This window comes from Vidua chalybeata, chromosome 8 (genome assembly GCF_026979565.1).
Source record: "Vidua chalybeata isolate OUT-0048 chromosome 8, bVidCha1 merged haplotype, whole genome shotgun sequence".
NCBI classification, from domain to species: Eukaryota; Metazoa; Chordata; class Aves; order Passeriformes; family Viduidae; genus Vidua; species Vidua chalybeata.
In genome coordinates, this window is record NC_071537.1 from 2,662,392 (window position 1) to 2,690,125 (window position 27,734).

At 43.0% G+C, this 27,734-nt stretch overlaps 1 protein-coding gene across 4 annotated transcripts in view; it reads right to left on the reverse strand.

Annotated features, from left to right (window-relative positions):
• DOCK1 (dedicator of cytokinesis 1) overlaps nt 1-27,734 on the reverse strand; it is a 273,681-nt gene that overhangs the window by 189,427 nt on the left and 56,520 nt on the right. For all 4 annotated transcript variants that reach the window (XM_053949419.1, XM_053949420.1, XM_053949418.1 and 1 more), the window contains exons 20-25: nt 25,498-25,587; nt 25,055-25,155; nt 22,919-23,053; nt 19,506-19,614; nt 7,784-7,854; nt 6,015-6,121 (exon numbers count right to left, since the gene is read on the reverse strand). In XM_053949419.1, coding sequence (XP_053805394.1) covers nt 6,015-6,121; nt 7,784-7,854; nt 19,506-19,614; nt 22,919-23,053; nt 25,055-25,155; nt 25,498-25,587 — 613 coding nt within the window. The remainder of the gene's footprint in view (nt 1-6,014; nt 6,122-7,783; nt 7,855-19,505; nt 19,615-22,918; nt 23,054-25,054; nt 25,156-25,497; nt 25,588-27,734) is intronic.

Here is a 27,734-nt window from a genome sequence, read left to right on the forward strand (position 1 = left end):
GGCCCTGGCACAGGGTGCCCAGAGCAGCTGTGGCTGCCCCTGGATCCCTGGCAGTGCCCAAGGCCAGGCTGGAGCAGCCTGGGACAGTGGAAGTGTCCCTGCCATGGCAGGGGTGGGATGGGATGAGCTTTAAGATCCCTTCCAACCCAAACTGCTCCATGGCTCTGATGTTTCAACCAACCCAGTGCTGTGGTGACACCCCCTACATGAGGATGAGATTTTCAGGGCATCTTTGCTATGAACTGCTCTGAAGAACACTGAGCTGCTGCACTCTGCACTGATAACTTGGAAGCTCAGAGGTGTTGGAGTCCAGGACACCCCTCTGAGACCCTGGCAGGGGGCTTGGGGACCTTGGCAGAAGTCAAAACCACCTGTGGCTTTGATTTTAGCCCGTGGAAAAAGCTGTCAATTTTATATGAGGAATTACAAGCCACAAGGGTTTGAGCAGTGTGATATTTGAACTAACAGAGGGTGGAAAAGTAGAATTTTGGGATTTTTAGAATGTGATTCAGGGGGTACAAGATAGGAGGAATTTGGGCATGTCCTGGCCTTCTTTTCCTCCATGTCTTGGTGTGATGGTGGCACTTTTGTGTTGGTTTAAGGTAGAGATTCACAGGCTAACATGGGTGATGGGAATTGGTGATAAATTGTAAACATACTACACGTGGTTTTGAGTGTATAAGGTGGGAGCCGCCCGAGGCTCGGGGCAGGTGGCCATGGCTTCCTTTCTGGACAGAGCTCAGCAGGTCAGAGACAGAATGTTACAGATAAGCAGAAATAAACAAACTTGAAAACACAATCAGAAACTTTCCAGACTCCTTCTTTGGCTGCAACGGGCTCAGGGAACGAGGACTCTCACAATCTTGGGGTCATTTCAAAGAAAAGCAGACCCCGACACAGAGGAGGAAAGGTGAATCCTCATCACCCTGCCTGCCACAAACACCCCCCAGCCCTGATTAATGGGGAACCTTTGTCATCCAGAACATCAGATGCTGCTCCCAAGGCAGCTCAGGATCTGCTGCACAGGGACCACAGACAATGATAATTCCACGTCTGTTCTAGAGCAAAGCCCAGCCCGTGGTGATTTAATGCCAGAAACAATCAAATATTCATCTGTAGCAAAGGATGCTCAGCAGGAATTATCAATTAGCAGCAGCCAAGGAAAGCCTTCAATGAACACAGGAGCTCTGCTGAAGCTGAACACACACCATAAATTTGTGTCAATAAAAACGTTGTGTTTCTTGGGACACTGAGAAATCCATTTATTTTATGGTTCATTTGGTTCAGATGGCCAAAAAAACTTAACCTGTGCTCAGTAACTTTGTTTCTACTCCACAGCTTGTGAGTTGAGTCATAACTGAACAATAAGAACTCTTATAAATGCTGGGGGCTGTCTACTAATATTCAATAGGCTCAAATTCCTCATGGAAAAATCCCTGGATTTTCTCTTTCAAACTCCAGCAGCTCCACAGCTCACTTGGCAATCAGCTGGAAGTCATTTGGAAAACAAAGCAACAGCAAATCCAAACAACTCCATAGGACAAAACAAATCAGACAAATCACTGTTTACATAAACCAAAACCTTGATGTTTGCAAGGACAGGACACCTCATTTAACTCCCAACCATGAGCACTGAAAATATCCACTAAGTTATTATTAAACTGCTCCACACTCAGGGAAGAATTATATTTATGCCTTTTTGTTTAATTTTTAAGTAGTGGAATAAAAATTATATATAAGATTATATATATTATGTTATTATATGGTGGTAGGGATAAATGTTATTTAAATATTCATTTACTTCAGGAAAAGTATATATATATTCATTTACAATTCAATACATTCGAAGTATTTATATATTCATTTACTTCTACTATATGGAAACATTACTTATTTATATAATTACCGTATGTTCCTATTTGTGTTTATAGATATGAATAAAATGAATTTTAAAATTATTATATTACTATTAAATTATTACAATTTTGACTATCATATTACATCTTTTTTTTTTTTAAAGACACACAAACCCCACCACCAGACTCCGATCTGATCCAAGGTCCCAAACTCTCCAGATTTCCCAGTGAATCATCCATCACTCAACATCACCAAAGCAAAATGCTTCCAGCAAAAACTGCTTCACACACGCACCCCTCTCACCCCCAAATCCTTCAAGCTTCACAAATTCATGTATTTTGAATTTTAATTCCTCTGGAGACACAAATAAATCTTCCTTGACCTCTCAAAGCACAGAATTAGAGCCTTTTTTCTCCACCAGAAACAGGCTGATGAAATTTTCTGTGCCTTTGCCAGCCTTGCCTAAGTCCACAATCCTGTAGTGCATATTGCTTTTAGAAAAGAAAATCTCATTTGTGCAACAGGATCCAGGATTAGTTGACAGCTTACGGGGAAGTATTCCCTATCAGTTTCAAATTCCTCAATCAGTGAGAAGCAGGAAGGGCAGCCAAGAACATTTTAGGAACGAACTCCAACCCACAGATCGAGGCACAGGAAAACCTAAATTTTAAGAAGGGACAGAGGTTTGATTTCTTTTCAAGTGAATTTGAATGTTCATGAAAGTTTCCCAGCACAACTGAGGCTTCAGACACAAATTTCAGAGAATGATCACGAGGAAGAATTATGGTGAGAAGATGAGAGGGATGGAGCCCCACTCCTCTTTAAAGGAAGCCTGGAGGTGGCACTGGGGGCCAGGGCTGAGCTGAGGGCTTGGGGCTGGGCTGGACTCGATCCTCTTGAAGGTCTCTTCCAACCTGGTCATCCTGTGAATTCCTGTGAGAGCTGGGGGGGCTCACCTGGAAAGGAGAAGCTCCAGGGAGAGCTCAGAGCCCTGCCAGGGCCTGAAGGGGCTCCAGGAGAGCTGGAGAGGGACTGGGGACAAGGACAGGACCCAGGGAATGGCTCCCAGTGCCAGAGGGCAGGGATGGATGGGACATTGGGAATTGGGAATTCCTGGCTGGGATGGAATTCCCAGAGCAGCTGTGGCTGCCCCTGGATCCCTGGAGTGTCCCAGGCCAGGTTGGGCACTGGGGCACCCTGATGTCCCTGCCACAGCACTGGATGGGATTTAAGGTCCCTCCCAACCCAACCCAGCCTGGGATTCTGTGATAGCAATGGCAAGAGAAGCTTTTAAGGCCACACTTTGTTTACTGAATAAAACCCCCCCAGACACCCACGGGAATCCCAGAGTGGTTTGGGTCAGTGCAGGTGCCTGGAATCCCCATCCCAGCCCTACCAAAGGCTGCTGGATTTAGGACATTCCTAACAGGAAAACCCTGCTGAGGAGCCTCCTGATAAGATCTGAGAGCCATTAAGCAGCACTGATCTGTCAGCAAACCTGCCCTGGGTCCTGATTAATCACCCTCCCATTAAAACACATCCATTCAAATTTCTCAGCAGCTCAGTAATGTTGGACTGCACCATTCCCTGTGCTCTGAAGGGCTGAGTTTGGGAGTCAGGTTTAAAAAACAAACCAGCCACACACAGTTCCTACCCCTCCCTCTGGAAATGGAACTGCCTCAATGAGGGAGGGCAAAGATTAATATGGTAAATGCAGCATGGCCTTTCTCAGGAGTGTGTTTTACAACTCAATTTCTTGTTTTAGCTGAGTTATCTCCATTTCTTCCTCCCAAGGAGAGTAAAGGATATTCCCTGATATTACTGACTTCTGCCCCAAAGTCCTGGCAACCTGAGAGCAGCCAGGAGAAGGGAAAATTATTACACAGACAGTGAGCTGAGAGTGAATAAAGCAAATGAGGAACACTGATGCACAGCTCTAGCCAGCAAACACTGAATTATCCTTGGGGACACCATTTTACCCAGGCCCCAACACCAGCAACTCCACTTGAACTCCTCCTTTCACTTCTTGAAAATCCAGCACTTAAGGGCTGAATAACTGCAAATCATTTCAGAAGTGAAGATAAAGTCTGGACTTGCTGTTTCTATCTACCCAATTTCTACACATGGTGACACAGGTGGTAAACTGTTTTTCAGAGATTGTAAGAGTGGTATAAAACCACCACAATGCCAATCCACCAAGATTTTTTAAACTGGAACCAGCAAAATTTGTTTTATCAACGCTCAGCAGTCTCAGCTTTTGTGATCTGAGAGCAGAATCCTTCCAAATCTCCTTTCCCACTGAAGCAGTGCCTATTTGCTCCCTCATTACCTTCCCTGACAGCACACAAACACTTTGTTTGGGTCAGTTTAACCTGCAGCCAGCCTGAAAAAGAATCAAGTGTTTCACCTCAAAGGAGGACAAGTGCCTGAACTTATCTTTCACTGGCCCATTAATGGGAAAGCAGAAAATAACAAGGCATGGATGAACAGCACCCTCTGAAAGGTTTCTGCTTTCCTTCAGGGAGGGAACAGCTTCAAGGCACAGAGGACATCCAAAACCTTCACTTCCCCCACACGAGCCCACAAAAGCTGAATTAAAGATTTTTGATAAACCCCAACACGAAAGTACAACAGAGCCCAATAACCTGGCTGCTTTGTGCCCTTTGAAAATAACAAATCCCAAGTTTTTTTTGTAATTTTGCACTTTCCTAAGTGAGACTGCAGGTAACAAATGGTAAAGAAGTGATTTTCCTCATGCCCAAGGCCAGGCTGGATGGGGATTGGAGCAGCCTGGGATAGTGGAAGGTACCTGTGGGAATCAGAAAAACAAGAATTCCCACAGACACTGACGGGTTTGATCTGCAGCCTTGGAAGAAGCTTGGATTGATGTGAAAATACAATGCACAGATATTAAGCAGAGAAATCATAAACTTAAAATTCTATAGTTTTAAGTAAGAATATGCCCTAAGTAAGTGAGAAACTGCATGGGTAAGATGGTGAATTTGGGGTTTATAATGTAAGGGTGGGGTTGTATGGAACAAGCTGAGAGTTCAGAAGTTATGACAGAAGCAGATGTGTGCCTGTGAGTTAGAAGCCCGTTAGATAAAAGTATCCTCAGTGCAGCAGAAGTGAGTAAAGGTGATGGGTTAGAAAAGCAAAACAAACCCTGTGGCAACTGTCCATTGGGTTAGAAAGTTCTGCATTGCCTTGGAACAAAGAACTTGTGACTGCTCTTGGGCTGTGGCTGAATGCTCACTCCTCTAAAATCTCAGGGCCTCTGGGACTGATGTTTATCTGAGCAATAAATCGTTCTTAGCCTGAAAATAGTCCCATCCCTTGCTGGAGTTCTGGATGCTGAGAATTTTAAACTTCCTGTGCTGACAGACTCTGACTACCAAGAGAGCTCTGCATTTGACCTGAGGCCGTGGAGAAGCTTCCAAAATGGAATGGTAGAACTGGGATTGTGGGGGTGGAGTTTGGATAGAAGTGTGTGATGTCACAGGGTGGGAAACTTAAGAGTTTCGGGTTTTAGAATATAGCAATATATATGGGGCAAGATGGAGGTTTTAGGGCACAGGCTGGTTGTTCTTCTTTACCTTCTTTCTTCACCTTCTTCTCCATGGGTCTGGGTGGTATTTTGTAATTGGACAGAAATGTCCGCAGTGCAGACTCTGAGTGATTAGTTATTGGGTTAAAAGTGAAAATAATTTAGGTGTCATTTCTTAATTGGATAATTTAGCCTTAAAAGACCTCGTAACAAGAGACAGTTGGCCATTTTGTGCCTTGTTAGTGAAAGACTGCAGAGCTCACTGCTGTGAGATGGTAACATGGATAAGAAATAATAAACACCTGAGTCTGAACGTGAACTGTCCTCTCAAGTGCCTTCAATCCCAGCCTCCAGAGGAGGAAAAAGGAAGCCCAAACCCAGCAATGCCTCCATTATTAGCAGTGACAATGACAGGTGCCCAGCAAGCCAAGGACAGCACTGGACGGGCGTTAAGGTCCCTTCCCACCCCAACCAGTCTTGGGCTTTGATTTTCAAATCTTGTCCTTCCAATGGAGCACCCTTAACGCGTCCCCAGGCTCCAGAGGGATGGCAGGAGGGAGCAGGCAGGGGACAGGGACAGGGAATAAAGCCTGGAATTCTGCCTGCTCACCGTGCTGGGTGAAGAGGTCGCTGTGCACGATCTCGATGAGGCAGTAGAGCTTCTGGATGGTCAAGCGGCTCACGGGCACGTTGAGGATGAACTCGGTGAAGAGCTTGCTGCACGCGCAGGGAAAGCAAAAATCCATTAAACAAAAGCAAAAATCCGCTAAATCATCCATCGAAAAACCCATTAAAAATCCACGGGAAAACAACTGGACGCAACCGTCCATAAAGAACCCGAGACGCTTCCTGCTCTTGGATGAGCAAACTCAGTTTTTTTGAGATATTAAAAAAACCCCAAAAAAAACCAGAGAATCATGAATAGTTTTCAACAAATTTCTTTAGTTTTTAATGCCATTTCTTTCGTCCCCTCCCTTTTATCTCAGTTTTAGTCTGTGTTTCACTTAAGGTTTTAGGTTTCAAGTTTTCCTTGCCCGTGTTTCACGTCAATCAGCACTTTCATGATTATGGATGCCAAAAATAAGGTGATAATTAACATTGTAAGCTACCAACAAAAAAATTCATAATTAGAAAACGCCAAAATTGGACATTTTAGGAAAAGGTACCATCACACTCATCAGCAGAGCTCCCACCTAATATTGACAAGAGTTTTCAATAATTTTCTATCCCTTCCTAAAATTTTGGGTTCTTTGCTCTTCCTACTGAGACTTAAGTCAACCTCAATTTAAATACTCCTAGTATTTAATTGCAATTTGTATTGGCAATACCATAGAAAAAAATACAATATTTGGGCTAAAACAGACCAAGTCCTGCATTTTCCTTTCTCTTTTCCCAGGAATTTTGCTGTCACATACCGAAATTATTATTTAGTCCAGAAACTCTACAAATCTGGACTTGTTAAGCCCAGGGAAGTGTAGATGTAAAGCACTTCACATCCCCAGGCAGGCAGAAGGTGAATGCCAGGTTCCTCAGGCCACTGGAACGTTAGACTAAGATTACATTTATTTATTTTATCCCTGCTTTATCTCTTTTCCTCCTTCTGACATATCGAGACCATAAAAATAAAGCCAGACAAAATTTAGAAGGGTTTGTGCAGTAAAACGAGATTTAAAATGGTTTTTTTCGGTTTGTAACAGCACCATAAAAAATAAAATTATATTCTTCTCTTTACGCTACAGGTTCAGCTGAAATATCAGTTTTTATTTGGTTTTTTCCACTGTTTTCTTTTGTAAATATCCTGTTATTGTCCTTTTTATTTACTAACAGCACTGTCATGTTTATGAGCTACTGAGACATCGATCCAGCAACCAAATCACTGAATTGTTTATTATTTTATTATTTACATGAAATTTATACATGAAGGAGTGAAGCATCACAGTCCAGCTTTAGAGTTTTGATGGCAGCTGCCTGATTAATAACTCTTGCTAATGGTTTGTACTGCAAAGTTTGTCAGATATTTGTTGGACATTATTTTTAAAAAACAGGCTCTTTGTGCAACCCTTAAAAATACCTGCAAGGGACAAAAAAAAAAATTGTAATAAAACCAAAGTGATAAAACTTCTCAGGTGATCCATATTTCACTGCCTCACTATATATTTCTATATTTTTATATATTTTTATATCTTTATATATAGCATAAATATACTACAAACAGATAAAAATATAAATAGAAAGTGTATATTTTCATATTTATATATTATAGTGTATTTTTTATATTTATATTGTATTTCTTTAATATATTTGTGTGTATATTTTAATATCTCTTTATAAATAAAGATTCATATAAAATTAGCACTCCACACAATTAACTCTACTCACCTGAGTTCCTTTGGATCAAATACTAATTTCACATCGTTGACAATTGCTGGCAAATATTTAAGTGCTGCACCCTAGAAAAATACACCAAAAAACCCAAATTAATGAAAATAATGTGTTTAAAGATAATGCAAAAACTGCAAGAAGAGACTCACTCACAAGGAGGTGGCTTTGATTTCACCATTTTCTGAGACATCTGAGCTGAAACTCAGCAAGAATTCAACTTTTAAACTGATTTAAAATGGGACAGAGGCATGAAATGTTCATAAACTGGGGGAAACTCAGACCAAAATTAGAGATTTATAAGCTCCTTCCAACATTTTATAGAAACCTTTTGGTTCCTCTAATCCCTTTATCCCCATCTTCTGTTGAGCACTTTTTCATCCTCCTCCTCAGCCAGGCTGGAGTTGTTTGGGCTTAATTTTCACTCCACTACTTAAAAATTAAACAGAAAACCTAATTAGCATTTTTTTTTTCCCCTGCAGTAAATTCTTGGTAGCCACTCATGAAACCCTGGCTCTTCCCAATTCCCCTTGAACTCGCAGCTGCCACTGCACAGCACATGAAAGAGCTCGGAAGATACAAACAGATGTTTAATACTTTAATTGTTTGTAGGGATTTTTACTCATTTTACCTTTTTCTTAGGAACAACTCAAAGGTATTACATGCACTGAGCACCAGACTAGGAAAAAAAAAAAAAACCTCAGAGTAATTGAAATAGAAAGCAGAACAGCCAGACTTGTCTGCCTCACCTTGTGTTTTATCGATCAAATCAAATTGTTTGATAACAGGCGTATTTTTGCCTGAAAAGAGGCAAAAGGTTGGATGGGAGATTGGGAAGGAATTGTTTCCTGGGAGGGTGGGGAGGGGCTGGGATGGAATTCTGGAACTCCCAGAGCAGTGCCCAAGGCCAGGCTGGACACTGGGACACCCTGGGACAGTGGGAGGTGTCCCTGCCATGGCAGGGGTGGCACTGGGTGCATTTTAAGATCTTTCCAACCCAACCCCCTGTGTTGCTCTGTGATGTGAGAAATTATTGTCATTTACACCCCCCACACATTTTCCTGGACACACATTTCCCATCCCCGGTGGTTCCCACAGGCAGGAGAACAGTCTTGAGGAGAGAACACAAACCCACTCCTTCCTTTTCCAAGAGCTCCCCTTTCCTGCCACAACCCCCTGCCATTCCACACCCAGCCCCAGAGCTCTCGAAAGCAATAAATCAATGCTTTGGTGACACCCAAGGAGAACCTCAAGATGTCACCAAGGGTTCCCTCTCCAAAGGGAACCCCCAGCTCATCCCTGGGCTGGATGCAGATTTCAGAGCATCCAATTTTCAGTCACAATCCACTGAAGCTGTCCAGCTGGACCATCAAGCATCCCACATCTGCTGGAAGAGCTGGGGACTCTGGAATTCTGCAAAGGGAGCTGTGGTGGATGAGGGCTCTGATGACCAGTCAGGAACCACAGGCAGCAACGGGGGTTTATTTGCTGATCATTCACATGCACAGAGCCGTAAATGTTTAGTAACACATCTTAAAAGAGAGCTTGCATTTTATATCTTGAATTAAAATTTCACACCGAGTGTAAAAATTAACACTTGAATAGCTCTCAGAACTACTGTGGGGTAAAACAATTTACAACAGCCATTTACAGCTTGGAGCTGCAACAATTAGCAGCAACTGAGGGTCTACTTTATGGACAAACCAATTAAAGTTTAATTCTGGAGATTTAAAGAAGATTGTGGAAATATATTTCCCAATTTCCCACCTCAGCTAGCTTGATAATGTGACAAGATGATCAGACTATGAGGCTGTGCAGCCCTGTGATTAAAAATATATTTGTCCAAGCCAAAGGGCTACTAAAATAATTTTTTATTGGTATTAAATCATGTAGAAGGGCAGCTCCTGCTGTAGATCTTCCTCTGTTCAAGCTGCAGCTGAAGTAGATTTTCTGTGAGCAGTAGCTCCATTGCAATGCTGGTTATTCCCAGGACGCTGCAATGCATAAATGAGGTATATAAAATTCAGCAGATAAAAAAAAGCCCTGCTCTTGTCTTTCCATATAACATCAGGGAAAAACAAATAAGCATCTGGTTTGGAGGGCGAGGGGCGTTTCTCCCATTTAAATAAATTAAATTAATTACTTTTCACTCTTGATCAGCACTGGACAAAGGTTCCAACTCCTCATTTCCACAAGAAGCACACAGCAAACTAAGCCCAAAATCTCAATTCCATGGTTACACAGGGATGCCTTAACCACTTGAAAATTCCAACCAGCATTAAAAATCCACCGTAGTGAGGAACCTCAGTGTTCACTCCAACAGTTTTTTTGCAGTGATTTCCCTGTGATCACGCGAGAAGCACACCCAAAGCTGGCAAGATCAGACTCACACACACACTCAGTAATTACACACAGTTTCAAGCTGGGCTGCAATAAAAATCTGACTGCCCGAAGGGGCTTCTCTCTTTGTGCAAAACCAGTGACAAATTATTCCCACCCCTATCAAGTCACAAAATCACTCATTTCCAGTACTACAAAGCACACAAATAAAGCAGCAAAGGGGAAGGATGAAAAGGAGTGAAAGCAGCAATGAGCTGTGGCATGAATAATGGATATATTCTCCCCGAGTTGGATTTCCTCTACACTCACTGCTCCGCTGGCTGTGGGCTGTTATTGGGATTTTGTTTTTTTTTTTTTGCCCGGGCTGTGATTCACATGGCTCAGCATGGCATCAGCAAGGCCATGGCAGCCTGCAGCCAGCTCAGAGATGTTGTGGCTCATCCTCTGCATCCCAACCACACGTTAATTTCCCCTTCATGAACACCACAGCTGTGTGTAAAAGGAATTATTCGATAGAGAGTATGGGCAGAACCATGAGCTGACACTCCCTCAGAGGAGGAGCTGCCAAGAGAAGCCAAGGAGCTGCTCAGTGCCTCAAGGATACCTTTAAAAACTGTGAAAAAGGCAATTAACTGGGCCAAGAAACACAGCTCACTAAGTGAAAATAATCAGGGCCAGAAAAGTCAAAGCTTTGCCTTAAATGAAAGAAATTAAGGAATAATTGATGGGCACAGCTCTCTCACAGCCAATGCAGGGGATAGCAATTCCCAGGATTTATCCTTCCACAGACTAATTGCAGCTCATTCCCTAAATCATCCCAACCTGCTCTCTGTCTGGAGCAGGAACCTTTGCAACCTTTCCAGATAAATTCATTGATGGGCTCCTAATGACTTCACAGCTAATTGTGCTCTCCTAAACTTCTCCACAGCTGGCAGCCAAATCACGTTACTGTGGAAGGAACAAATGCAGTGTTGGTATCAAAAGATCATTATTTCAGTGCAAAAACCCTTCAGATCAGGTAAAAAGACCAGAATAAGTAAGATCAGGAGCAATGGAATTGTTATTTTCAACAGTGGTCCCTCTGAACATCAATTAATTAATTTAGCAGCTAATTGTGTTCTCCTGAACTTGTCCAGAGCAGGCAGGGAAACCACGTTTGTGTGGAAGGAACAAACTCAGTGTTGGTATCAAAAGATCATCTGAGGGGGAAAAAAAGCCCTTCAAAAAGGCCAGAATAAATCAGATCAGGAGCAATGGAATTGTTATTTTCAACAGTGGTCCCTCTGAACATCAATTGATTAATTTAGCAGCTAATTGTGTTCTCCTGAACTTGTCCAGAGCAGGCAGGGAAACCACGTTTGTGTGGAAGGAACAAACTCAGTGCTGTTATTAAAAGATCATTTGAGGGGAAATAAAGCCCTTCAAAAAGGCCAGAATAAATCAGATCAGGAGCAATGGAATTGTTATTGCCAACAATAACAATTGTTAGTAACCCCTGTGCACATCAGTGACGAGTCCCCTGCACTGCCCACGCTGCTCTTTTCTCACAGCTCATTTCCAGACAGGTCTGATGAACCAAAAATGGGTAAAGAATGGGATCTACCAAGAGGGAAATGAGCTCATTGCCCACATCTAAGAGTTCAAAGAACTTCTATGATGAAAAGTTTATCTGAATTATTTATCCTGATTCTCTGAAAGGATTTTTTTTTTTCCTGCAGTTTTTTGGTGAGTGGGGAAAACCAAACTTCACTTTGACACTTGAATATTTAAATAAGAGTAAGCTTCATTTATTTATTGGGACAGATCTTGGCCTAACTGCTGAAACTACCAGGAGCAGCTGTTTTCCAAGGAAATTTCTGGAGTTTTTAATTTCTTCACAAAAGGATGAGAGGACAAGTAAAAGCCTCTTCTTTGTGTCATCAGGCAAATAAAAGCACATTAAAATAAGACAGGGCAACTTTGCTAAGTACCTTAAAGTATTTCTGATATAATTTTGGGTAACAGAAAAATGAGTTTTATTCCTTTACTTCTGTTTGTTACACAATTGAGAATATGGTGAGATCTCTCAATTAATACAAAACTGAAATCACCTCTGTGATAATTACAGTAGGTCACTGGCGAGTGAAAAGCAAGCAGGACAGAAAAAATAATCTTTTAACAATAGAAAATTATCCTATTCTTGGGTTTATAAACTGAATGACAAAAAAAAGTGCCACAAAAGCTTCTCTGCAGTATCTGTTTAAAAAAAACACTAAAGGTTGTCATTAGATTGACCAAATGACATTTGCAAAGTATTAAACAAAATGTATTCTGAGCAGAACACCACAGCTTATTTCTGGGGTTTAAGTTCAGCTCTTTGTAGTCCATAAAAGCAAAAAAAAATCCTTAATTTAAAACTGTCATTTTCCAAAGCCATTCGATTCCATCAGCATGCCTGGCCTCCAAATTAAGCACAAAAACTCTGTGCCAAATACACGATATTCTTCTGAACTCTTCTGTTTGACAAAGCAATAAATTTGTTTCACCTGACTCCATTTGAGAACATTATTTTAATGTTAATTTTCCTCCTTTGTGCCATTCAACAAAGCACCTCCCTTCCACCCCAGCATTATCTGGGGTGCCATTCCATTAAACTCATCCAAACCAAATGAAGCCCAGTCAGCAGCTGGATCAAACAATATCCAGGAAACTCAATATTGTTCTCCAATAACCTAAACTCAATATTTGAGATTTGCCCCAGCCTAGAGCAGTTACTCAGCCCACAAACTAAAGCAGTTTGTATCCTAGTTGCAAAGCAGCACCTCTGGCACTAAATTCAGTGTAAAACAGCCTAAATTCAGGCCAAAACCAGCCTAAATTCAGGCCAAAAACCTGCCCAACTTCAGGGCAAAAAACCAGCCCAAAGCACAATCACAAATAAATATCTTCTGGAGATATTTATCACCCACGTGGGTGCTAAGAGACACAGAAACCCCAGTCCACAGCTGCATTTTGTTACTCAGCTCATTTCAAGTGATGTTTATTAAGAATTCCACCTGTTGGAAAAGCCCTGCAGATTAACACAGTCTTGTTTTCTTCTCAGGCACCTCATATTTCCCTGCCTTCATTTAAATACTTTTCTGTGGCTTTAGCAATAAATGCAGATTATTAAAGTACACACTGGAAACTGAGAAATGTGTTAGAAGTGAGCAGAATTCTTAAGAACCCACAGGCACGGGAGAATTCACATTAAAATTCACACTAAAAAATGATCTCATCTTCCACCCCAGCTCTCTGTGGCCACACACAGGATGATTTTATACACACAAAGTGCTCACACCTCCTTAATTCAGATCATTCAGAGCTCCCAGCCATCCTGAACAAAATCAGAAGAGCAAATATCAGAGGGGACCTGACGGTTTTTGGATTTTTTTTGTTTTCACTAAGGTTGGGATTGAAAGCGTTTGAGATGGGATTTTGTGTTTAGACTTAGATGTTTATTATTTTTATTTATATTACAGTTTTACAAGTCATGAGTTCTACACCATTCTATTAACAAGCTACAAAATGCCTAACTATCTTTCTCTATAAGGTCTTTTAAGGTTAAACTATCTAATTAAGAAATGACACCTAAATTATTTTCACTTTTAACCCAATAACTAATCCCTTGTGTCCTGCAATGCGGACTTTTCTGTTTAATTACAAAATACCACCCAAACCTGGGGAGAAGAAGGTGGAGAACAAGGGGGGAGAACAAGGGGGGGCCATAACACCTCCATCTTGTTTTATATATATTATTATATTCTAAACCCTGAAACTCTGAGTTCCCCACCCTGTGCTATCACACACTTCTATCCAAACTCCACCCCCACAATCCCAGCTCTACCATTCCATTTTGGAAGCTTCCCCACGGCCTCAGGTCAGTGCAGAGTTCTCCTGGGGGTCAGTGCCTGGCAGCACAGAAAGTCCAAAATTCTCAGTGCCCCTTGGTTCCAACATCTCCCCCTCTTGTTTGAATTATGAATATTGTTTTGACAGTTTTGTTAAATTTTTGTTGGAGATATTGAAGTAGATAAGGTATTTGTGTTTTGTTATTCAAATATTGGGTTTGGGTAGGTTTGTCTTATTTAAGGTAAATAATCAAGTAATAATGTATGAGTATGATACTTGATTTAGGCTTTTTTTTCTTTTTTACTTTTTTTTTGTTGTTTTTTCTTAATTTTGTTTTGGGATAGGTTAAATGTAATCACAATTTTAATGGTTTTCTATTTTGTATGGAATTCTGAATTGCAATAACATTCACATTATGCTTTTGTTAATAAGGTTTTATTATATTAATTTTGATTATTATTTTATTATTGTGATTCTTATTACCATCGTTTTTATATTTTTTGCATTGGTATAAAAACTTTATCATTTCTATACCAAGTTTGTGATTTTTTGTGGGTGAAATATAAGATGTTAGGCGTAGGTTAGAATTTTTGTGTCATTTATGTTGGCTGAGAAGGGTCCAGCTCCCTCCACTGCAGGAGGAGCTTCTCTGCCTCCCAAGAGATGCAGGAATCCCTGACTAAGGAATATCTGCATTTTTATCCACACTTGAACCATCACTCCCAGGCTCCAGCTGAGCTCATGCTTCAGCAGGAGAAGGCTGAGGAAATAATTATCATGCACCAATTAGCAGAAAAGAGGAATCAACCCAGGAAGGCTCAGCACACTTGTAACCATTAAAAATGCATGCACACACCTTACTGCAGCAGGTTTAACCCTCAAAGTCAAAGTGATGCTTGGAAAACAAAGTGGAACCTCCCCGTCCCAAGCCACTGCCACTCAGCATCAGAGGAGAATTTTTGTTATTGAGGGAACACCCACAGCATCTCAGCTCAAATCACTGCCTGGATTTCCTTCTCCAGCTTGGACAACCCCACACCTTAAAAAAACTGCAAAAGGCAGCCCTGAAATGTCTGTCTCCACTGCAGACAACACAAACACCAAAAAAAATAAATAAATCCCTAAAATTTTATTTAATTAACTAAGAAACCCCAACTTCTGCATTGTTTTGAGCCTTGTAATTTTTAGCAGTTCCCAAATTCAAACCTACAGGACTGATTATAACCTGGGGTGAAGTGGGTTTTAGTTGTTCTTGCTCCTCAACATTTTAATTCCAACACATTTGAGTATATAAAAGGCAAAAGAAATGAGGTGTAAGCAGCAGTAGAGTGCTAGTAAAGCTCTGCTCAAACCACATTCCAAGATCATGTGGAATTTTACCTGTTTATTGCAGAAACCCATAGCTGAACTAGTACCAGACAATTTAAAAATGAGTTTTTAATGTTTTATATGTGTATATGTATAAAAACCCTGTAAATTCTCCCTTACCCAAGACTTTTTGAATGTCTATAATCCTAAAAGAGGTACAAATTCCAAGCCTCTTTTTGTGCTCTACAACCTCAAATCCTTGTACAATTCTGAGAGTTTTCTTTTGAGGAAACTTTTTTTCCCCCCTCATGCATGCACCCAACACCTTGAAAAAAACAAATTCAAAAAAAAAAAAGAAAAAAAAAGAAGCAATTTAAATGCAAAATATTAAACTGAAGACCTACAGTCAACAGCAGATCATCAGCTTCCATAAGGACATAAATATTTGAAGAGATAAAGAGGAATTCTTCTTAAGAACACAAGACTGCAGTCTTTCATTCTGTGTCAGCTTGAAGGCTACTCCCCCAGCAGACAGGAAAAAAAAATCCAGTATATCCAGCCCAAGAGGTTGGAAATGTCTCTGAGAAAGTTTCCAGTGGCAGTTCTGCTCCATGGTGATAAACTGTACAGGAAAATCCCAGTTTTTGCAAGGAGAAATGGGAGCAGTGGGATGTGTGAAAGAAGCATCTGCCTTGTTTAATGTAAAGCACCTTAATTTTCTCTGTAGGTCTTTGCAACTTCTTATCTCTCTCCAAACACACTTATTTTGTCTACACTTATTTAGCTTCCCCAATATTTATAAAAATCAGTGAAAAAAAAGCCTAAAACTGCTACACAGAAAGATCTGATCTTCCTGCACAACACAGGGACTTGGGATTTATCTGTTTAAAATCACTGGTTGTCCATGAAACTTCAGCAAAGTATCCAACAGCACCAGAATTCCAGACTGGCTTGGGCTGGGAGGGACTCAAAGATCTTTTTCCACCCCTGCCATGGCAGGGACAGCTCCCACTGTCCCAGGTGTCAATGTCCAACCTTGGCCAGGGATCCAGGGACAGCCACAGCTGCTCTGGCAATTCCATCCCAGCCCCTCCCCACCCTCCCAGGGAACAATTCCCAATTCCCAATCTCCCATCCAGCCCTGCCCTCTGGCACTGGGAGCCATTCCCTGTGTCCTCCTCTCTCCATTGTCCCCAGTCCCTCTCCAGCTCTCCTGGAGCCCCTTCAGGCCCTGCCAGGGGCTCTGAGCTCTCCCTGGAGCTTCTCCTCTCCAGGTGAGCCCCCCAGCTCTCCCAGCCTGGCTCCATGGGAGGGATGCTCCAGCCTTTGGAGCATCTCCTCGCCCTCAGACCCCCTCCCAGTGCCCAGCCCTGGTCCCCTGCAGTGCCCCCAGGAGATGCCAGCTGTGCTTTCTGCCCTCCCTTCCCCTCCTGGCTCTCCCAGCCTCCCTCAGAGGCTGCACCCAGCACATCCCTGCACCTCCAGCCCTGGCTGTCCCCACGACCCCCTGGAACAACAAACTCAGAAAAGGTAAAAATAAAAAATCCCTTTACTTCCTTTTAATTCCCCTCCTAAAGATGTCAGGAAGTGCCTGCCCTTGCACAAACCCCAGGGCACAGGAGATCAGGGTCTCACCCTTGGGGAGGTGCAGCATTCCCAACCCTCTGACCCCTTCCTGGGGCTTGGAACCAGCACAGCACCCAGGGGCTGCTCCAAGGCTCTGGGACAGCAGGGTGACAGCCCTGTCACCCCAACACCCTGCTGCTGGCCCTGCCTCTGATGGCTCCAAGGTGTCCTGCCCAAGGTGCCAGCTCCAGGTGGGGCACCACACAGATATTCCCCCACTGCTGCCCTGATTTTTAACAGTGTTACATTTTCTTTTATAGATCTTTTGAAAGTTTTAAAGTTCTCATCAAACTTCTTTAGCCTTCTGATAATGTTTACATATTTGAGAGTCAAGAGTTCCCACACAATTTCATGTATAAATAGAATAGTTTACATATTTCTCTGTAAGTAGAGAGAAATGATTGATTGATTGATCTTTAGACCAGTGTGGTTGGAGAGGTGATAATTCCATCCTCCAATCCACAGTCACCTTTGGAACTCTATAAATACCAGATGTTTGAATAAAACTGAGTCTTTTTCTCTTTTAAACTTACCAAGCTCTGTGTACTCATTTTGTGTCCAATAACAACACCCCATCTGCCACCCCCCAGCTCTGGGAGGTCCAGCTGAGATGGAGATGCTGAATGAGGCCTCTAAGGTCACCCCAGAGTGTCACTGGCACCTCCTGCAGCTCTGCCAGGCAGGATGCACAGAACCCACACTCACCCTCTCCAAAAACCCCACATTTACCCACCAAGTCAGTGGTTTTGTTCTCTGTGACAGAGGCACACATTTCTGCCAGGCAGGATGCACAGAACCCACACTCCCTCCCTGAGAACTCCCACATTTACCCACCCATGGAACAGTTTTGTTCTCAGACAGAAGCACACATTTCTGCCTGGTGCTCACCCTGCACAGCTCCACTGGGTACCTGAACATCATAAAAGCAATTTCAAACTAAAAGCAATTTCACGAGCTGCAAAAAGCCAATAGTAGCAATGATGTGTTCTAAGAGCTCAGTAATTAGAGTCCAGAGGAGATGAAAGCAATAAATAATGAACAAAAGCTTGTCAAGGCTTCTGCAAGGCATCCTCAGGCACACCAAACCCCACCCTGGCTCATCCCTCAGAGCTCCATCTGCCACCCTACAAGCACAGACAGGAGCTGTGCTCTCCCCAAGCCTGCAGAGCTCTGAACCACTGCTGGTGGGATCTCTCCAGCCCTTGCCAGGCAGTTTTCCTTCCTGCATCTCAGGTGAACACAACCAAATCAATTTTTAGCTTTTTTTTTTTCCTTTTTCTTCCCCAACAAGGTTAAAGAAAAAAAGCTCATGCTCATCTGCCTTCCTGCAGCAGGCCCTGCAAGGGAGTCTCAGGAAAAGAACCATCACATTCCACTCCCATGATCTGCAAAGTCCCTGTTTGTAAAACCCCAGAGAGCACACTCTGAGCCACAGCCTCCACCTGCCCATTTCCATTCAGGACAGATGCTGTGGCAATGAAATGAAAATACAGCTTTCCTGAAACGTGTAATATCCCTACTTTGTTATCAGATGATCCAGGCTTGGCTAAAATATTCCTCCTCAGCTGCTTTATCCCCACTATCTCTTTTTGCTGTGTGCTCAGCATGGCATCAGGAGCCCCAGAGCTCAGCTACAAAGGACTGGGGGCTCTGACTCAGGCCTTTTCCTGCTCCAGGAACTTCTCCTACTGGCACAGGGATTTCCCACTGTCTGTCTCTGCAACCAGCTGAGCAGGAAGAGTCCAACTGTCCCCAAATCTCAGCCCCTTGATCATCTCTCAACTGATTCAGCAGGGCTGGGTCAGGGGGTTTCACCTTTTTTATAAACTCTGGTTGGAAGCACAAGGAGAAGTTCAACGTGCAGCTTATCAAACACACATTTAGGGCAGTCTCTGTAGTTTTCCACGATGAAAAAGATCCACTAACTTCTGTACCCAGCCTCCTCTGGATACTAAAATCTACCAGTCCTATAATTCAGAGCTTTTGCTCTTTGATATCAGCACCATTTGAGGGCACAGACCCCTTTCCCAATTGCATGAGCCAATGCCCCCAAAAGCAGATGCTGTTTTCTAAAAAGGTCTAAGGGATGAAAAGTGGAGCTTCCAGTCTCTCTCACTACTTATTTTCTTTTTTAAAATACATACTAGGGGTTAAGATCCTATATTGAAGTTCCTGAACAGCCTCAAATATAAATAAATACATCAAAATATGAGGATCTACACTGTCAGCAGCATCTTAAGTATAATGTCTTCAAAACACCTTAAGGTTATACAAGTTAAAAAAGCCAAATACCACTGAACCCAAATTAAGTTCTCTTTTTAAAATAAAAGTGAGGGTTTTGAAGCAATTAAAGGTTGGACTCGATGATCTTAGATGTCTCTTCCAACTTAAATAATTCTAGAGTTCTATAAATTTCCTTGTTCAAAGAAAGTTCTTTACACAGTCACAAACCCTTCAGCAGAAGCACCAAGAATTAACCTCGACTCAAGTGAAGCCAGCTTTTAAGCACAAATAAGCAAATTCTTCACTGCCTTATTGTGGTTGAGGATGCAAAACTGGAGATCTGGAAAGCACAAACCTTCACTATGACAGTCTGGTCAGAGTTGCTGCTCATCATCTCATTGATGGACTTGAAGAGTTGCAGCAGAGACTCCCTGAAGTCTGCTTCTCCTTTGTTTTCATACAGCCTGGAAAAGAATTAGGTTTTATCAGCACAAACCACAACGGAAATACAGTTTTAAAAAATCTGGTGGGTCTTTTAACAATCAGATGACAGATGGCCATTTTTTGTCTTATATTTTTCTCAAGATTTTTTACAACTTTCTTCACTGAATCAAGAGCTTTCTTCCACCAAAAAAAAAAAAAAAAAAAAAACCTCAAGACAAGACAGACTGGCCAGGCTGGACCAGCAGGAAGAAGAGATTTTTATTGTGAAGCTGTCTCTGTGAAATGCCACATGCAGCAGTGCTGCTCCAGCCCCTGGTGGATCCCTGAGCAGTGCCCCAGGTCCCTGTGCCTGGGACAGCCTCTCCACCCTGCAGATGCCTGCCAGGACCCTTGTGCTGATGAAGCCAGAAAGCAGCCAGACAACTTGCCAGCAATCATTAAAATCTACCAGTGGCCTAAGGTGAGTGACCTTAAACTCTGGGAAAGGAAGAAAGAATGAACCCATCGACCCTCTTTTTGCTAAGAAGATACTTTTTTTTTTTTCCTGTGGGAAGGAAGCACTGAGGTTAAATCGTGGTTCAGCACTAATTTCAGGCTCAGTTTGCCATGGGGCCAGCACAGCTGACACAGAGCAATGACTCAGCCCCAGCTCAGCTGCAGGAACAAGGTCTCTGTGCCTTCAGGCAGATTCCTCACAGCTGAGTTGCCCACTGGGATCCCCCCTCTGTCTCTCTCTCAGATGCTTTCATGGGGGTAAAAAACTGCACAGAGGCACCTGAGCAACACCAGAGGCCAAAAAAACACAGCCAAGGTGAAGAACTTGGGCCACCGGTACAATGAGTGCTCCTGGAATTCTCTGCAGTGGTTTCCATGCAGAACCTGCCCTGCTCCAGCTGCAGGATGGCACAATCCTCACTGGAAAGAGAGGGAGAGGCCACCACTGCCTCCACATCATCCTTGAAAACTTCCCCTCCTCGGGCAGCACGTGGGACTCACCCACACCAGGGTTAGTCAGACTTAACATGACCAAAACAAGGGATCTGGAATCCAGATTAAATCTGAGCAGGAGGAGTTACAAACATCACATGGGACTTCCAGGCCAGGCTGGACAGGGCTTTGGGCACCCTGGGACTGTGGGAGGTGCAATGGGATGAGTTTAAGGTCCCTTCCCACCCAAACCAGTCCATGACTCCTTCCTCCAGTTAAACCCCATCTCTACCCAGTCAGCTCTGATGGATCAAGAGCCTCACCAACAACAACAGCTGGGCTTCCAAAGCCCTCCCTGGCCCCCCTGGCTCTGATCCCCCCAGACACCCTCTGGAGCAGCTCCCAGCATGAGTTCAACTCCCTTTTACTTTCCTCCATTTCCTCCTGGAATTAAACCCAGTAGGAAGGTCTTGAATGTAAGTCTGCAGCTCAGAAAGGGAATTTCATCCAGAAATTTGCCAGATGCAATCCTTGTACAATTTCTTCGTGTTCCAAGAATCATGGAATGGTTTGGGTGGGAAAGGATTTTAAATCCAATCAAGTCCCACTCCTGCCATGGGCAGGGACAACTCCCACTGTCCCAGGCTGCTCCAACCTGGCCTTGGGCACTTCCAGGGATTCAGGAACAGCCACAGCTGCTCTGGGCACCCTGTGCCAGGGCCTTACACCCTCCCAGCCAGAAATTCTTTCTCAATACCCCATCTAAAGCTACATCATGATGGATCACTGGAAATGGGCTTTTCTTGGGATAAACATGGAGCTCAGGATGTTCCTGCTGCTTTACACTGAAGTTAATGTGTATCATTTTTAATGTTGTGCTCATAAACCTTTGGAAGCATCAGATATGAAAAAGTTTATTTTAACCTGGACACAGAGGAAATAAATAACCATAAAAAAAAACCCCAAACCACTTTAGTTGTGTTATTTTGCTGTGCTCACTTCTATTCCCCTTTTAGGCTAAAACTGGGGGTTATGCAGCATAAAAAACTTGTTAAGTCCTCCTTTCCATAATGTATTTCAGTGTCCCCCTGAACAGATTACAGAGGTGAAACTTATACCAACAGAAAGAGTAACTGAACTTGACAGCCCAATAAATCAAAGTGCTTCAGACAAAAAGCTCTGCCTTTCAAAAAGGAAGTTATAATAAAAATAAGTTACAAATGTGTTCCTACTGTCAGTTAATAACATCTATTTATTTAATATACCTGATAAAGCACAAAGTCTCTGCAGCTGTGAGAAATCCAGGTTTACACCAGGTTGGTCCTTCCAGCACTACCTGGAGGATTTTAAGACCGTAGTGAATACACCACGAGCACTGGGATCATTACTGAGGAAATCAGAGATGTTTCTAAAGGCCACTTGTAATATTTTGCCTTTATCAACCTTTGCTGTAGTGAACAAACAGATGTGCTACCATGCTTTAAGTGGATGAACTTCCATGGATTTATCCAGAACTCAACTGCTAAAAGGCTCCATCCATCCATGGAGCCCACCACTCCTTCCTGAAGTTAAAAATATGCCATATTTTGGAGTAAAAGCTTCAGCTGGCTGCTTGTGATTCCTCAGTGGAGCAGCAGCAATCCTGCATTTTAATCACTCCAAATCACACCCCCCAGGCAGGGCTTTAGTCCTGCAGAAGAAAATAATCACAGGCTCCTTCAGCATTCAGTAATTTTGCTGATTAATCCCTTGGCATGGAGGGTTGGGTCTCACACTGAAGGGCTGTGAATTTGTGCTTCCCACAAGGAAATCCCACAGCCAGTCCTGGAGGGTCAGATTGTCTGTAAATCCAATTTGCAGCCAGAGAGAATTTTATTTTTTCTGTTTTCAAGTGATTTGTAGGCCCTGCTGCAGCCTCAGTGACATCCAGTATTTTATGAATCTCACAGCAAGGCTCCTACAGAAATAAATTCCAGGCCTTAAATTAAAGAAAAGGGTGGTGGAGATGGTAACTGAAGAGCTCTACATAAATCCCTTGCAATGAGGTTGTTCCCACTGCTAACAAGCAGTAAAAGGACTCAATCTAAGTGAAGATCCCATCAGCTTGGTTTACAACTTCTGTAACATCTTGTGTATAAAACACAATACAGCAACAGAAGTTTCCCCAAACACTGCCAAGCTTTAGTTGTTCAGAGACCTGAACTACCCTGATTTTACCAATTCACTGCTACTGAAAATACAGATCTCTGCTGAAGAGGGAAAACCCTTCCCCCTGAAACAACTTCAGGTATTTCTGAAATAGTGCAATACTAAGCAATTTGAACTGCTGGGCTGTAAAATGCTGGCAGTTTTGGGGCATTATTGGCAATGGGGGGTTGGAGCACTGCCTGTACTCACTGGTTGAACAATATCCTGGACCGGACGATGAACTTGAAGATGTATTCCAGGGCTTTCATGGCTTTGAAGAGCTGATCAGTGATCCCACACTTCTCAGCATTGTCCACGTATGTTTTTAAAACCTTGGTCAGTTTTCTGTTTAAATACAAAAAAAAAAAAAAACCCACACACAAGTTACAGGTATTCTCACAGAATTTCCATTTTGAAAGGTTTAAAGAAAAAATTATGTGCCCACAGAGCTACAAAGTTAATTATTCAACTAATAAACTCATTATGGTTTTGTTTTGCTGATAAGTAGCTGGAATTTATTCTTTAGCAAAAAAAAAAAAAAAAGAAAAACTACGTACCATAACCTCATTTAACACACAAATAATACAACAAATCTCAGTAAGGCTGATTTTCTGCTGGATGTTCAGATGGATACTCAGATTTAGGCTCTGAGAAAAATGTACCCACTAATAATAAATATAAATTATAAATCATAAAAATTATAAGTATTTATAATTATAATAAATAATTATAAGTAAAAATTATTACATTAAATATAAGCATGCTGTTAGAATTAACACAAACTATGACTTCCTTCATTCAGCAAGGCTTCCCCTTTAGAAAGCTTTCCCATGGATTTTGGGCTGAAATTTATAAAATTTATTCCTCAAAGTACACACCAGCAGCTGGAAATTCTCTTCTTCTGCATTTTAAAGCCTATCAAACTCGAAAGTGAAACAATTTTCAAAATAATCCCATTTCAGCTCCCTCCCTTCCAATGAATATAAATCAGGGCTTTAATGCAACCACGAGCAATTCCATTTTAAATCATCCCAGCTCCAGTGCATGATCCAACATCCCCACTCCAAGTAAACAAGCTCCACATTATTCCTCGCTAACAGAAAACAACACCGAGCTCACAGACATCCTGCTGCCGGGGGATTTGTTGGAGCAGGAGCCAACTGCCTGAGAATTCCAAGTAAGCACTTCACTATTGCCAAGGCCACCTCTCTTTACTTCAGGGCTGAAGGTTGGGCTGGATGTTCCACGAATAAAAGGCAGGGAGAGGGCAGGGATCTGTCACATCCATGGGGACACCTCAAGCCAGAATTCAGCTCTTCCCTGTCTCTGCCCTCGAGGGAGGGAAGGATGCTCTCCATGCCACGAGAGGAGCACCCTCAGCTCCTCCTGAGAAGCCCAGGTGATGCAGGATGCTCCACCCGGGAGCTGCAACAGCAGCAGCAACTCAGTGATCAAAATATCAGCCTTGAGACTGCAGGCTCCAATCTTCTTTGGGAATTAAAGAAGGACCAGGGAAAGGTTGTTCCCCCAGAGGGTGCTGGGCACTGCCCAGGCTCCCCAGGGAATGGGCACGAGGTTTCAGAGCTCCAGGAGGGTTTGGACAGCACTGCCAGGGATGCACAGAGTGGGATTTTGGGGTGTCTGTGCAGGGCCAGGAGCTGGACTCAGTGATCCCTGTGGGTCCCCCCCAGCTCAGGACAGTCTATGATTTCATGATTCTTCACGATTTTAAATCAATATTTTCAAACATTTTCAGGTCCCTGCACAGAGACTCTGCACCAGCAAAGGGCACTCCAGGTTTCCTGGTTTGGGTTTGCCTTCCCCCCAGCACTGCAGAGATTTTCATTGGATATTCTTCCTCCAGTGTAGCACAGCAGCAAAGATTGCAACTGTCGCAAACTACTTAAGACAACAAAAATAATGGGCCTTTTTTTTTTTGTCTTTCACTGCTTCTTCCCCACATTGACAGTAATATGGATAATCAGGGTACAGTGTCACTTAATGCAAAAAAAAAAAAAAAAACCCAGTATTTGAAGCATCTTAAATGGACGTGATTTCCTTCCAATAGGAATGAGAATTGCTTTTGTTTTCCTTACAAAACAACTCCTGAAATTGTCAAATCATCCCCCTTCTTCATTACAGCACTATCAAAACTTCTCCTTGCACAGCACTGAAAGTTCTACCAATTTATTTCAAGAAAGAAACAAAGACTAACCCCAGTCGTCTTCAAGACCCTCCCAAGCTCATAGGCACATTCCTAATTAAGCTACATAAATAAGTAATTAAGTAACATTACCTGAAAAAATTGTCAGAGTCACATGAGCAAAAATAAATTTTCCAACTTACGTGTAGGCCAAGGTAGCACTGAAATGCTTCTTGATGTAGGTCTCCAAGACAGGGTTGAAATGTTGGAATTTTCTGTCAGCAATCAGCCCAATAATAAATACCTAAAAAAACCCCAGCATAATTAGTGTGTTAGTCTCAAAAAAATCTGTAATTTTTGTCCATTCCCCTTTCTTCTCAGAGAAGAAACATTACTGACATTAAGATTTCTGTTCTGCTCCTGTCTAAATTCTGCTGGTAATCCATTAAAGTGACTGGATTTCAGTGCTTCCTGATTTCCTGGGAGGATGACATGATATAATCCAACTCCCTCTGGATGTGAACCTTTAAATATAGCTTTTAAATTAAATAACTCTCAGCTCAGATCTTTTCCATTAATAAACTTCATTCTATCATTAATTCCCCATTATTAGGTACATTTCAGACCCTCCCCACTGCAAACTCACCAAAGCATCAAACACCAAAGTGTCAAAGGTCTCACTCTCCGAGTTCTCCATCATGATGTTAAAAAGGGCATCCAGTGTGTCTTGAAGAAACTACAAAGAAACAACACAGCTCTCATCATGTTTTCAAAGGCAAATTAAATTGAGGTTCCACACAGGTTTCTACAGGTATTTTTACTAAAGTAAAGGCATTTTTTAAAAGTTAGCCAAAAAAATGGAAATTCCAACACTTTTCTTTTCAGCAGATTATTTTTAGTGAAGTTGATTATCTATACACAGGTTACCACTCCAACAGAAAAAATGAAGTCAGAAATCACACTTGGACAAGGACTTTAACCTGTGACAATGCTCCAACAACAAGAATTTCCAAACTGCAGATTCACCACACGGTCACCATGCATGGCTGAAAATTTGGGTGTTTCAGAGCACAAACCACACAAGCAGCTGAGTCTCATGCCAAGGGAGGTGGGAGCTGAGCCACGGGAGGCACTCAGAACATCCCTGCTCAGGGCTGCAGCACAGACCCACAGCCCCAGGTGGGATCACACATGCAGGCACGGGAACAGAGCCCCCCACTGCTGCCCCAAACCTACACAGCAAGGGCTCCACTCCCCCCTGGCTGGGCACCCCCATCTGTGCAACATGAGAGGAAAAGCAGATTAGTGCCACGGGCTTCCCGGTACAGCACGAGGACAAAAGGTCCCTAATTCCAGGAGTTCTTCCCAGAGCCAGCCAGGAATCCATGCAGTGCCAGAGATACTCATCACTTCTGCTGGGATGGGATTGTGTCTGAGCAGCTCCTTCCTCCAGCTGGCACAGACACACAGGGGCTCCTCCAGGCACAGCCAGGCTGCATCACAGCTCAGTTTGGGTTGAGAAAGAAGGGGTTAAATGTGGATGGTTCCAGCACATCTGTCTCAAATCATCCCAGGATGGTTTGGGTTGGAAAGGACCTTAAATCCCATCCAGTGTCACTCCCTGGGACACCTTCCACTGTCCCAGGCTGCTCCTGGCCCTGTCCAGCCTGGCCTTGGGCACTGCCAGGGATCCAGGGGCAGCCACAGCTGCTCTGGGCACCCTGTGCCAGGGCCTGCCCACCCTCACAGGGAAGTAAAATGCAAAAAAAAAAATTTTTTTTTGCTTTGTTCTTCCCTCTGTCTTATCTACATCTCAACAAGCAGAAGGGAATTGATCCTGGGGTTCCAGCTACAAGAGGCATTCCACATCCTGTGAGAGGGATGGAAAACTATCCTGACCCCCACCTTCCTCCTTTAGAAATGTTCAGCTGTTCAGGGAGCCTCCTGGATCAAGCCTGATCCACCTGACCTCCTCGACCTACAGTCAAATGTCAGGAGTTAACCCCCATTCACAGCTGAATGTCAAACTCCTTAAACCAACTGAACACAGAGTCACAGTTCATGCTGCTGAGGATGTAAAAAACACAAAAGCCCAAATTCTTGCAGCTGATCTTAGCCCAGCCCTGGGGAAGAGCCAGCTCTTAATTTCACCACAGGGGCAAAAGGAAAACATCACCTTCTCACAGCCTTACTCATCCCCTTAAAGAAGATGTGCAAATAAAGCACATTAAAGGCTGGACTTGATGTTCTAGAGGTTGAACTCTGTGATCTCAGAGGTCTTTTCCAACCTAAATGGTTCTGTAATTCTAAATGATTCTGTGGCTGCTGCCAGCTGGCAGGGAGGGAAGTGCAAAGCACAGATTTGAGCCCTGACAGGAGAAGTTTCTTGGTCTGAAGAGAAGTTGCACTCTTGGGTCCCACACACTGAGTCCCCTGGAAGCCAAAGGATGGTTGAGAGGCTGATCAAGCCTTGATTTCACATTCAGGCACCTCAGCCTGACTTTCATGAGCAGAGTTCAAGTCTGAAATCTGCTCACCGGGACTTGGTGTAGCAGCAGGAAGAGCACAGCAGACATGCTGCTGCTGTGTGAAGGGGCAGGACATTTCTCAGGTGGCATGAATAATTCCTACACTATTAGTTTACATTCTCATACTGCACAGACTCTGCACAAATGGAGCCAGAGCCTCTGGGGAAGGGAGATAACATTTAAAGCTTCCACACACTCTGAGAACAGGCACAGAATGGGGATCTGAGCTCATCTCCACTCAAATAAATGAACACCAGTAGACCCAGGCCTTTTACTGGGAGTTTTTAAAACGGGCAATGGCTTAACAGAAAATAGAAATGTGTTTTATCACATCAATACTTTTTCTAAAGATATC